General features: G+C 57.9%; 2 protein-coding genes across 5 annotated transcripts in view; both read left to right on the top strand.

The window, feature by feature from the left end:
- The first annotated feature begins 1,923 nt into the window (after positions 1–1,923).
- On the top strand, positions 1,924–8,459 carry QARS1 (glutaminyl-tRNA synthetase 1). 2 transcript variants are annotated; one of them, XM_036877609.2, is made up of 24 exons: positions 1,924–2,095; positions 2,176–2,323; positions 2,654–2,763; positions 2,920–2,995; positions 3,209–3,273; positions 3,778–3,831; positions 3,974–4,034; positions 4,367–4,438; positions 4,561–4,646; positions 4,807–4,893; positions 5,310–5,409; positions 5,526–5,604; positions 5,690–5,798; positions 5,896–6,026; positions 6,131–6,223; positions 6,328–6,465; positions 6,557–6,644; positions 6,728–6,871; positions 6,984–7,088; positions 7,272–7,364; positions 7,472–7,599; positions 7,693–7,759; positions 7,836–7,961; positions 8,321–8,459. In XM_036877609.2, exons 1-24 carry the CDS (start codon positions 1,979–1,981, stop codon positions 8,369–8,371), a joined length of 2,328 nt encoding a protein of 775 aa, XP_036733504.2. In that variant the 5' UTR covers positions 1,924–1,978; the 3' UTR covers positions 8,372–8,459. The 2 variants fall into 2 exon arrangements, with proteins under 2 accessions (XP_036733504.2, XP_036733507.2); XM_036877612.2 differs by lacking the exon at positions 3,778–3,831.
- Positions 8,460–9,396: 937 nt separating this feature from the next.
- Positions 9,397–12,156, top strand: part of QRICH1 (glutamine rich 1) — a 37,746-nt gene continuing 34,986 nt past the window's right edge. For 2 of the 3 annotated variants that reach the window (XM_036877616.2, XM_036877614.2), the window contains exons 1-2: positions 9,397–9,543; positions 10,988–11,047. The gene's annotated coding sequence lies outside the window, so the exon portion shown is untranslated. The remainder of the gene's footprint in view (positions 9,544–10,987; positions 11,048–12,156) is intronic. The other variant, XM_036877613.2, reaches the window with a different exon arrangement.

A 12,156-nucleotide genomic window follows, 5' to 3' on the forward strand; every position in this document is an offset into this window, starting at 1 on the left:
GGAGAGCTGAAACCTTGCAGAAGCGGTGGGACTGCCAGGCTGTGTGCTGGTGCAGTATGCTGCTGGAGGGCCTGTTGGACATGGGCCGCCATGGGGCTGGGCCGGGCCTTTACCGTGGGCCCTGAGCGGCCACCCACGGGCTGCATGTGCTGGATGCACTGGTCCAGGGCTCGGTCTGCCCAACAGCCCTGCTGCTGCTGCTGACGCTACCACATTGCCCTTCTGTGGCATCTGCACATGGCCTCTGCTGCCTCTGTGCTCAGTGTCCACCTGTGTCCAGGATCCTGTGTCCAGGCCTGGCTGCAGGACCCTGCTCCCCCCCGTGCCATAGCTGGGCCTCGCTGACTGCTGCTTGGCTTTTCTCCTCAGTCATCTTTTTCTTGAATTTCCTTCAAGTAGTGCCAGGGGATTATGCAAGCAAGCCAGTCCCCTGGGCTGGGCCCATTCAACTTCATGGTTCACGGTCCCAGGGCTCCAGAGGACCAGCTGGCGGGTCACTGACACTTGTGGCATTCTTGGTAGCACTCGTGGGGCTACTGCCTCATCCTGTGGCATGGATCCATAGTGCCCACAAGGTAGTAGCGCCCCTAGGGGACCAAGGAAGGGGGTACAGGCCCTGACCCCATTGAGGGGGGCTACTGTTGGACACGCGGGACTCAGCAGCGGTGGTAACGGCGCTGCAGTGAGCCCTTCAGCCGCGTCAGCTACCAAGGAGACAGCAGCAGCTGCAGGCACTCTGCTCGTCGCAGGCACTTCTGGAGGGCTGGGCGCCTGCAGCTGTGGACCCCGTGTGGGGCTGGTGTGGCCAGGGCTCTGCTTCCTGGTGGTGCATTCTCTGCTCAGTGCCTGCTGCTTGGCCTTGGCTGGGCTGGGCATCAAGATGGGGTCCAGGCTGCAGCAAGCGAAGGGCAGGACTGGACCTGGATATTGATACATGGGCAGAACCTGGCATGTGGTCACCACGTGGGACCCAGATGGAGGCCCAGGAATGGAACTTGGTCATTAGCTGGATATGGCCACAAAGCAGGGCATAGAAAATGGACACAGACTAGTACGGATCTGGCCCAGTCTTTGAGGGCCCAGGAGTGTTAGGAACACCAAGGCCTCCAAAAGCCTGAGTTCCAGTCCCAGATTTGGGTATCTCCTCAAGATCCCACCAGCAGCAGGTGAAAACAAAACAGCTCATGTGTTCTGTTTCAGCCCCATGATTCCTAGCAGGTTCTGGAGGTCCAGTGAGAGACTGGGGAGACCCCCATGCACAATACCCACCATCGTGAAGATTCTATCTCCTCTGCCTACCCTATCCCCACTTCGGTAAAACATCCTGTCAAGTGGATTTCAAGGTGTAATTTGCTTGTGGGTTCCTGACATTTGAATGCTTTGGCAAGGGGCACGAGTGTGCCAGGAGACTGTAAGCCAAATCATCACAGAACTTCCGCGAGGTCCCTTCTGGCACTAACCGCTCCCTCTCCGGGACAGGTGTGTCCACGTGGGTGACCGAAAAGGGCCGCACTATGGGCACCTGGACCTGCCATTCCGCACATTCCCTACCCTGGGGTCTTGACCACATCTCTCGGTTTTCGGTTCGCTCCACTATTTCCATGACAACTGCAGAGCTGCGACGTCAGAAACGCGCGCTGGACCCACATGTCCTCGCTAGAACTGGATTGGGAGGGTCCCAAGTTTTCCAGGGATGAAGGAGCAAGGGCCGTGCCTGTGCCCGCCTCCGGCCTCCGGCCTCGAAGCTGAAGGCCTACCCTCCCGGCCGGCGGCAACCCCCGCAGCCCCTCCGCTTCAGTGGGGACGGAGCGCGAGCCGGAAGTGGGGTGCGACCGCAAGCGGAAGGCCCTGCAGAGCCCGCCCCTACGCCTCCGAGGCACGCCATTGGCTGGCCTTGGCGGCTTCGCCCTCCTATTGGTCAGTGGTCAGCGCCACAGATTGGCCCCGAAGTTTTCTTTCGGCTTCCGGTGTCCCTGCGATGGCGACTCTGGACTCCCTGTCGCTCTTCACCGGTCTCGGCCTGAGCGAGCCCAAGGCTCGAGAGACTCTCAAGAACGCGGCTCTGAGCGCGCAGCTGCGCGAGGCGGCAACCCAGGTGCGCGCCCCTCCGCCGCGGCCCGCGCGTGCCCACCGAGCCTAGCTCGTGCCCCTCTCACTCCGACCCCCTGGTGCCAGGCTCAGGAGACCCTGGGCCCCACTGTCGACAAGGCCACCGGGACTCTGCTCTATGGCTTGGCCTCCCGGCTCAGGGACCCCCGGCGCCTCTCCTTCCTCGTGAGCTACATCGCCAGTAAGAAGATCTGCACCGAGCCCCAGCTGAGCGGTGAGGACCCTGTCAGCCCTGCCACTTCCGCCGCCTCCCGTACCTCACCGCAAGCCCCCCGGGGTCCCTCTTGGTGTCTCGGCGCAGGGCCCGGCGCCGAGGGACGGGGAGGGCCGTCACCGCGGAGAACCCGCCGGGGAGCTGGGTGGGGCCGAGGCGGGGCCCCTGAGAACACGCGTCTCTTCCCTGTGGTCTCAGGACCTCTCTAGGGAGGTGCCAGGCTTAACCTCCCAGGAGGCCAACCTGTACTTGGGGTTTTGTGGGGTTAGGCCCTGGCTACCTACCATTTGGAGCTGAGATGCCGCAAACTCACTGGCTCTCCTTTCTCAGCTGCTCTTGAATATGTACGAACTCATCCCCTGGACCCCATCAACACCGTGGACTTTGAGCGGGAATGTGGTGTGGGCGTCATGGTGACCCCGGAGCAGATCGAGGAGGCTGTGAGTGTTTCCCCAGGCATCAGCTGCCTCCGTAGTGCTGACCCTGGAGAGGAGTGGCTCTGCTTCTCTAGCCGGGAAGACCCAGGGTGAGGGTATGGGTCCCTAGAGCATTTCTGAAAGATACTTTCCTGAACCAGGTGGTCTGGCTTTCTGCAGGTGGAGACCGCCGTAAATCGCCACCGGTCCCAGCTCCTGGGAGAGCGCTATCATTTCAACATGGGGCTGCTGATGGGTGAGCCGGGCCTGCCAGGCGACTGTTGTCTCTGGCCATGCAGTCTCTTTTGGGCATGAGTGTGAGGGGCGTGGGCGGAGGAGTAGGAGCACTTTAAAGTGATCTGCCTGGTCTGGACTCAGGTTCCTGAGGTCAGCCAGGACCTTCCTTGGGACAGACGGTGGGAAGTGCCCTCCCTTGCCTTTCTACAGTTCCTTGTTCCCGTATTTCTAGGAGAGGCTCGGGCTGTGCTCAAGTGGGCAGATGGCAGAACGATTAAGCATGAAGTGGACATGCAGGTGGGTGCCTCCTTGAGCTGCAGCAGGCTGAGACCCTGCCATCGACAGGGCCTAAAGTCTGAGGGACACGTGGTGGGAGGGAAAGAGACCCTGTTCTTAATTCTGATGGTGCACAGTAGAGCCTGGTGTGGTGTGGCAGAGACACGGCCTCTGAGTTGTCTTATTTGGGGTGAGTTGCTGCTTTACTCTGAACCTTGGTTTCTTCACCTCAGTAATTGGCTTTCATCTCAGGATGCTGACATGAAATCACAAGCAGGTGGTGGCTGAGGGAGATTGGTGATCTTGATCGTGGGGTCAGGGTTCCTCTGTAAGTGGCAGTTTTTGTTACCTGAGCCTGAAGAGGGAAGGAGCACTTGAGTCACGGAAGAGCAGAGGCAGGACAGGCTAGATAGGCTTTTCGAGGCTGTACTGGTAGGCAGCCAGGAGGCCGTCAGGCGGGTGGCGGTCAGTCTGGGTCTCCTCGAAAGAAGACGCCTCTGTCCTTCTGACTGTGGCCTCCTACAGGTCCTCCATCTTCTGGGTCCCAAGACAGAGGCTGATCTGGAGAAGAAGCCCAAGGTGGGGCTGAGCATGGTCCTGGGTCCTTGGGGGTGACAAGGGGTAGGGAGAGATTTCAGGCTGGGGAAGCGAGTGTCTGGCCCCATTTATTGCAAGGGTCTGCCCCAATGAGACCCTGACCCAACTTCCGGGCTTCTCTCAGGTGGCAAAGGCTCGGCCAGAAGCAGCAGACTGGAGGACAGCAAAGGATGTGGTGGAGAATGGTGAGAATCTTGAGGCTCCTGTCATACTCAGCTCCCTGAGTGGGCTTGCCACTCAGTGGGTCCTTACAGCCCAGTCCCCTCAGGCCATTAGCTTTCGCAACACCCTGCCTTCTGCGGCAAGACCAGGATTCTTGGTGTTTCCTTTGTTCTGTTTACCCAGAGACTAGCCTGAGATGGTCTGACAAGCCTCGCTCTGTGTTTCTTACCTCTGGGGTTGGGGCAAGCAGGGCCTGCTTGGTTCCGTTCTGTTCATGGACTGTGAGCGGTGGCTTCTGAGCTGGACATGGTAGTTGGATGCAGAGGCTGAGTTTTCCTTGGTCTGCTCATCGCAGGTGAGGCTGCCAGCCAGGCCCTGTCTCTGATGGAGCAGCTCCGAGGGGAGGCGCTTAAGTTCCACAAGCCTGGTGAGCAGGCAGGTTGAAACCCCAGGGACGGCTGTGTCTTGATGGCAACTCCTGCAGCCAGGCCCTTGGGAGAGGGAGCCCTCACCTCTGCCTGGTCCTCAGGCTTGTTCTGGCCATGGCAGGTGAGAACTATAAGACTCCGGGCTATGTGACCACTCCACATACCATGGACCTGCTGAAACAGCACCTGGAGATCACGGGGGGTCAGGTGTGTGGGAACATCGCCATGCCAACTTGTGCCGTCAGCATCTGCCTCCATGCTTCCCCTTGTCACCCGGCACCACGGCCTCTCTGGGAAGGGGTGGCTGTCCCTTTAGGGTGGCCTGAGCTCTGACTTTGCTGCTTTGTTCCCATTGCCCTTACCTCAGGTACGCACCCGGTTCCCACCAGAACCTAACGGAATCCTGCACATTGGGCATGCCAAAGCCATCAATTTCAACTTTGGCTATGCCAAGGTGAGTGTGTGTCTGGGGACCTGGCAAGCAGGGTGACCAGTTGCTGCTTCCATGGCTGGATACGAGAGAGGTGTCCGTTCCTTCCCTACCTCTCCCATAACGTGGACAGAGGCCATGGAGGGGAACCACAGTGTGACAGATAGCTGGGAGTCCGCTGGACTCTCTGAGGAAAAGCTCTGCAGGAGGCAGGGAGGTCAAGTTTGGGGGAATTCTCAGTGCAACCTCTTGGGTTTAGAAGAGGATCTGCTCTCTGTCCCAAGTTGGCATAAGAGGTGCCTTCTTTAGGGCAAGTAGTTACAGGAAGATGAGTGAAAATGCTTGAAGGGATTTTTCAACTCTGACCTGGGAGGGCACTCAGAATGTTCCAGTCTGACGAGCTGGGCTGTGGTTGCTCACGGATGCCGTCTCTCTCCTAGGCCAACAACGGGATCTGTTTTCTGCGCTTCGATGATACCAACCCTGAGAAGGAGGAAGCGAAGTTCTTCAGTGCCATCTGTGACATGGTGGCCTGGCTGGGTATGGGCTGGGCGAGGCCCAGGCAGAGGTGGTGTCAGGCGACCCTCTCCTCAGGCCACAGCCTGCCGGTGGGCATTCCTGGCTGGCTGCTCACACTGCATCTCCCTCTGCCCCAGGCTACACGCCTTACAAGGTGACGTATGCCTCTGACTACTTCGACCAGCTGTATGCCTGGGCTGTGGAGCTCATCCGCAGGTGAGGCCAGGGCCAAAAGTGGGGTCGGCCGGGCTGCCCAGGACACCCAGCCAGGCTGCCGGGTACTTACAGCCCTTGCCCACAGGGGCCGGGCTTACGTGTGCCACCAGCCGGGAGAGGAGCTCAAAGGCCACAACCCGCCGCCCTCACCCTGGAGAGAGCGTCCTGCAGAGGAATCACTGCTGCTCTTCGAGGTGGCTTTCTGGAGAGCCAGCTGGGTCTGGGTAAGCTGAGCTGCTGAGGATGAGGTGCCCCTGGGCTGAGAGGCAGCTGGGCACTTGCTCTTCTCAGGCAATGCGCAGGGGCAAGTTTGCGGAGGGTGAGGCCACGCTGCGGATGAAACTGGTGATGGAGGATGGCAAGATGGATCCTGTGGCCTATCGAGTCAAGTATACAGCACACCACCGCACGGGGGACACCTGGTGGGTGTGAGCATGGGCTGGGGCTGTGCGTCTGTAGGGTGGGGTGCTGGACCGCGGGCAGGGCTGTGGGGCTGGACACTGGGCACACTGCCTGTGTCCTACAGGTGCATCTACCCCACCTATGACTACACACATTGCCTCTGTGACTCCATCGAGCACATCACCCACTCACTCTGCACCAAGGAGTTCCAGGCCCGGTGAGGGGGCTGGGCCAGTGGGGTGTGTAGGGGATTCCAGCGGCCCTCCTGTGGTTGTTCCCTGGCCCGGGGCCACCAGTCCTGACTCTGCCCTCCCACCCCAGACGCTCCTCCTACTTCTGGCTATGCAACGCTCTGGATGTCTATTGCCCCGTGCAGTGGGAGTATGGCCGCCTCAACCTGCACTATGCTGTTGTCTCCAAGAGGAAGATTCTCCAGCTGGTGGCTGCTGGCGCTGTGCGGTAGGTGTGGCTGCTTGCCTCTTTGAAGGCTGGCAGTACTGATGGTATGTGCTGCCAAAGGCCCTCTTCCCACCTCCTCCTTGTCCTACAGGGACTGGGATGACCCTCGGCTCTTCACACTCACAGCTCTGCGAAGGCGGGGCTTCCCTCCAGAGGCCATCAACACCTTCTGTGCTCGGGTAGAGCCTGGCAGGCCGGGTGGGCAGGTGGGGGCTGAGCAGAGTGGGCTGTAGCTATGGTGAATGATGGCCTTTCCTCCTAGGTGGGGGTAACAGTGGCACAGGCCACGATGGAGCCACATCTGCTAGAAGCCTGCGTGCGTGATGTGCTGAACGACACAGCCCCGCGGGCCATGGCTGTGCTGGAGTCATTACCCGTCATAATCACCAACTTCCCTGCAGCCAAGGTAGGTCTGCCATAATGTGTGGGTGGGTGTGGGTGTGCACACGCACCTGTGTCTGGGCACAGGGGTCTCAGGGCCTAGCGTGCGTGACTCAGACACCTTTCTCTTGCTTTAGTCCTTGTACATCCAGGTGCCCAACTTCCCAGCTGATGAGACCAAGGGCTTCCATCAGGTCCCCTTTGGACCCACTGTCTTCATTGAGAGGACTGACTTCAAGGAGGTGAATGGGTCGGGGGAGTCTTGTCTGAGGTCAAGCCTAGTCCCGAGGCTCTTTCCTCTCTTCTGTCAGCCCATCTACTCCTTGCCTCGGAACCAACCCCTTAGATATGCGGGTGGGAGGGAAGCCTCTTATACATGGTCAACGCTTGCAACCTCTGGTGACTGCCCCACTTCCTGCCTCTAGGAGCCAGAGCCAGGCTATAAGCGCCTGGCCTGGGGCCAGCCCGTGGGCTTGAGGCATACAGGCTACATCATCGAGCTGCAGTGTGTGGTCAAGGTGAGAGCCAGCTGCAGCCTTCCAACTGCAGTGCATGCTGGGGCAAGGATCTAGGTACAGCCTCCAGTCCTGCAAGTGGTTCACGGTCTGATTGCCCTGACTTCCAGGGCCCCAGTGGCTGTGTGGAGAGCCTGGAGGTGACCTGCAGACGGGCAGATAGTGGAGAGAAGCCCAAGGCTTTTATTCACTGGGTGTCGCAGCCTCTGACATGTGAGATTCGTCTCTACGAGCGACTGTGAGTGAACAGAGCTGGGGTGGGGGCAGATCCCAGATGGGCATTGCCTGCTGTGGCCGCCCAGCTGGAGGCTGACCTTGCCTGTGGCCGCAGGTTTCAGCATAAGAACCCAGAGGATCCTGCTGAGGTGCCTGGTGGATTCTTAAGTGACCTGAACCCGGTATGCTCAGGGAAGGTGTGTGGGTGTTGGGCCTCCCTGGCTGGGTGGCCGCCCTGCCTGATGTCCCTGCCCACAGGCATCACTACACGTGGTGGAGGCAGCATTAGTGGACTGCTCTGTGGCCCTGGCAAAGCCCTTCGACAAGTTCCAGTTTGAGCGGCTGGGCTACTTCTCTGTGGATCCAGACAGCCTCCAGGGACAGGTGCTTACATTTCCTTTCCTGTCCCTCCCGTGATAGTGATAGTGACATTCATGGCACCAAGTGCTCTGCCAGCATTCCCCTATTTGATCTTCACCACCTGAGATGGCGTTCATGTTCTACTGGTGACGAAATAGGCTCAGAGGTTATGCCTCTGAAGAGTACTTTTTGAGGACCCTGTCCCTCAAGATAGGGGTCAGGCATAGGGGTTGTTAAAATCCTTACAGAATGGAGGCCCAGAACTATCCGGTCATAAAGTTACCCAAACTCATAAAGTTTGAGGCCTAAGTCTCCCATCTCTCTTCCATGGGCCCCCTGGTCTTTTTCTGGCTTGATGATCATTCTTTCCCTCGGCCTGCCAGCTGGTCTTCAACCGGACTGTCACACTGAAGGAGGATCCAGGAAAGGTGTGAGCTGGAGGGCCCGTGGGCCTACCTCCTCCTTCTGGAGGCTGGGGGTACCCAGACATCACATCAATAAAGATGAGCTAAGCCCCCCGGAGTCTGTGTGTTTGCTGTCTGCTTCCCCAGCACCTGCCCACCCTAGAGACATCCTGGGATGGGGGTCAGGTGCACTGTACACGGACCAGTATCGACAGCTTTGAAGGCACTGGTGCTTTCCCAACTGGATATGCTCAGCACCTGGTCTGAGGGAACTGCAGGCCCTGGGGTGCCCCTCCACTGTTAGGACCCCTGTGCTAGAGGCAGGTGGAGACACGCCTGGCCCTGACTCCACTCTTTGAGCAAAGAATCGGTGCCTGCCATGTGCTGGGCGCCGCGGGATGAGGAAGGCTTGTGCGGTGGCCTTCCAACTGCCATCTGTGTCCAAGCACTGCGCAGGAAGGCCTCGGCGGCTCCTGACCAGCCTGGGCCTCAGAAGACTACTTAGGAAGTGACTCCAGAGGGGGGCCCTAGAGGACCAGCGGGAGCTCGGCAGGGCTGGAAGCCAAGTGCAAGCCAGGGACTAGTGCGCGCGGCAGCGCCTGCAGCTTTAACAGCCGGCACACTCGCGCTGTGTACAAACAGCGGCTCGCGGTGCGTTAAGGTGGACTGGGCCGCGGTGGGTCCTCGACGGCAGACGCTCCGCGAGCGGGCCGCGGCTGGGGTGCGACTGGGGTACCGGCCTAGGCCAGCGGCGGCGCAGGCGACCTTAAGCGAGAGTCTGGGCCCCGCCAGCGCCAGCAGCTTCGGGCCCCAGCAAGTCCGGGCCCCGCCGCTATGCCGCTATCCCGCCCTGGCTCCGCCCCACACGAAGGGGAGTCCGAGGGCGGGGCGCCGCGCCCCGCACCCAGGTTTCTCCCAGCTCCCGCGGCCCGAAGCCCGGCCTTCTTCGGCAGAAGCGTTCCCTTTAAGTTTGGCCAGGAGGCAGCCTCAATTCTCGCGGGACCCGACGCTCCAATTATCGCGAGAGGGACATTCGGCGCCCATTGGCTGCGAGGGTTGAATGTAAGATGGCGCCCAGGGAGCTGTGAGGGGAAAATCCTGTCGGTGTTGGAAGGGAGAAGGCAGAACCGGGGCCCCGAGCAGTGCGGCGGGGCCGGCGGATAGAGCGGCGGCGGCGGCGGCAGCGGCGACCACGTCGCCGGGTGAGGGCTCCACTGTAGACAGGGATGCGGCTGGTCTGCGGCCCTGAGACAGCGGGCCCACCTCACACAACGGCGGGCGGGGGCGGGCGGGCTGCTGCCGCTTGGCCCAGGAGACCTTGGGGCGGCTCGGAGCGGAGAACGTCCCTGGGCTAGCGCGCTCCCGCCCCCTCGGTGGGGGAGGGGTCCAGGGATTCGGGTGGGCGCGGCGCGTGAACGCGCGCTGGTGCTCGCGCGGGGCTGGGCCTGTTTATCCGCGCGGGTGCGCGCGCCGTGCGGCCTTCCCGGCGCGCGCGGCCGCCGACGTGCGCGCTCACGGCCCGGATTTCTTGGCCTTCCAGGCTGCGGCCCTTGGGCGACAGCGGCGTTCTGGGGCGCGCGCCCGCCCGCGACCCCCGGTTTCGGGCGCGCGCTCTGCTGTTGGGTGGTGGCGCCGCCACGAGGGCGCGCGGCTCATCCGTGCTGCGTGGAGGGGTGGCGGGCGCGCGGCTCGCAGCGTGAGGAAGGTGGTGGGTTGGGCTCTTCCTGTTCTGGTGACGTCTCCGGACCGTCGTGGCCTGGGCCCGGGAAGAAACCGACCGGCTCTGCGGCCTGGCTTGCGGCCGTTGCTCGTTCTGGAAGAACGCGGTGGCCCGAGGCCCATGTCCGGGCTGCGCGTGGGGAGGGTGCTGCCCGCCGCTGAGACCGAGCTCTGTTGGCCTGAGGGCAGCGAGCCCCCTCGAGTTTCCTCACCTAGTGCGGGGCTTTGTTCTGGAGAGGGAGGGTGCATCCTAGAAGGCCCTTCAGCGGTACCTCGTTCTTGTCGTTTGGAAAGTTACTCTTCCATAAGCGCCATTCCTACACGTCACCTCTGTGCGCTCCGGAAGGGGATCCTGTTCTGTGGACGATGTGAAGCTACCCACGCTCGCAAGTTCCTCTTTAAATCCTTAAATGCAGCCTTTTCTTAGGCGGGGTGGGAGGGGCTTACTGGTACTCCGTTAGCTTAAGGGCCCGCGGTTTGCTCAGGCAAAAAGTTGTCCAGAACAAAATTGACCAACCTGAGAATCAGTGCTTTGCCTTTTCTAATTCCAGAATCCCCCAGCAGAAGTTTCTCAGATCTGTCCATGTACCACTGGAAAAGTCTTTTGATAAAAGGCTTTTAATACCCTAGCTTTTTTTTTTTTTTTCTTTCAATTATTATCCCAGCACTGGGTTCTGGTGCCAGGGGAGTTCTGGCTTTGCTCTAGAGAAATACTCACTTTTGTTTTTTACCTAAGACAAAACATCTCATAGTTTATGTTTTATAGCCTTGCATCATTAATAAGGTGAAAGAAGCTAAAATGAAGTAAAATTAGCAATCACATTTGATAATGATGGGGACAGTTCTTTCTAATACGTATTTAAGAACAAAGTTAAAATTTCAAAGGAGGCTGAGGATGGAAGGAACTTCTTTGTTCTGTTTCTTCAGAATGTTACAAGTCTTAAGAACTCAGGACAAGCAGCAGAAATACTTGCAACATGGTGACTGGTGAGTTAAAATCATTCATATTGCTGGAAATGTGTGTGCAGTCTTTCTGGTAATATTGAAACATTACAAATCTGCCAATCATTCTGGGTGCTGTCTGCCAGAAACCACTGGGTGCTGGGAAATTTAAGATGTGGGAGGACTGCATCTTTGAATCCAGCTAGTTAATGGCTTGAAGAGTTTTTCCTCTCATAAAATGTAAGTCAGTGTGACTTTCAGGTTTTAGCATAGGAGGAATCAGCTTTTCTAAGGACTAAGAAAAACAATGAAGTTTATCCAGGATATACTTAAAATTTTAACATAGGCTTCCTTGTTCTGGAGTATTTTTGTTTTTAACTATTAAGTTTGAGATCTGTCTTTTAAATTGGTGTTTGTAGATGATACTTGTTTGTTAGCTCATTAAGATCACCTGTCAGAAGATGACCTACTTCCAGGCCTCTGAATAATTTGTCTCCATGAACATCCCTTCTCCACATCCCTTTCCCAGCTTAATGTTGCCATTTCAAAAAAAAAGATCAAATAGAAGTTGAAGTTTTTTTTGTAGATTTGAATTGCTCCATGAAGGTAACCAAAGTCGGGGGCTCTGGGTGTGGCTGTCCTCCAGCATGTCAGCCTCAGAATCAGGGCTTCCTTCAAGCCTGCACGAGCTCTTAATTTAATCAGCTGTTGCTTGTCCTTGATGTGCCATGCTTCTTGCTTACCTACTTTTTAAATGACCACCCTTGATCTGTCATTGTCCTTTATTTCTCAGCCCCAGAGTGAGGGGTTACATGAGCACCTTGTTCTTTTCTGTTGTTTTGTATTTAGTTGCCCTGCATTTTGTTCCAAATGTTGTAATCCCTAGCCAGGCTTTTAAATTCTTCACTTGTTTTTTTCTTAATTGTTACATTGGATTGTGATTCTAACTGTGGCTGCATGAACAAATGATAGATTAACCACTTGCTTTGCTGAAAGGGGGAGAAGAATGGTCCATACTTCATGCTAGGGCAAAACTGGATGGAGCTGGTGGGAGTGTCAGAAAGCCCTTCTTAAAGATACCTATAAATTCATATGATCTGTATACAATTTAATGAAAAATTATAAAGTGAACCACTGTGTACCTACCATTTTTT

This window comes from Manis pentadactyla, chromosome 1 (assembly GCF_030020395.1).
Source record: "Manis pentadactyla isolate mManPen7 chromosome 1, mManPen7.hap1, whole genome shotgun sequence".
NCBI lineage: Eukaryota > Metazoa > Chordata > Mammalia > Pholidota > Manidae > Manis > Manis pentadactyla.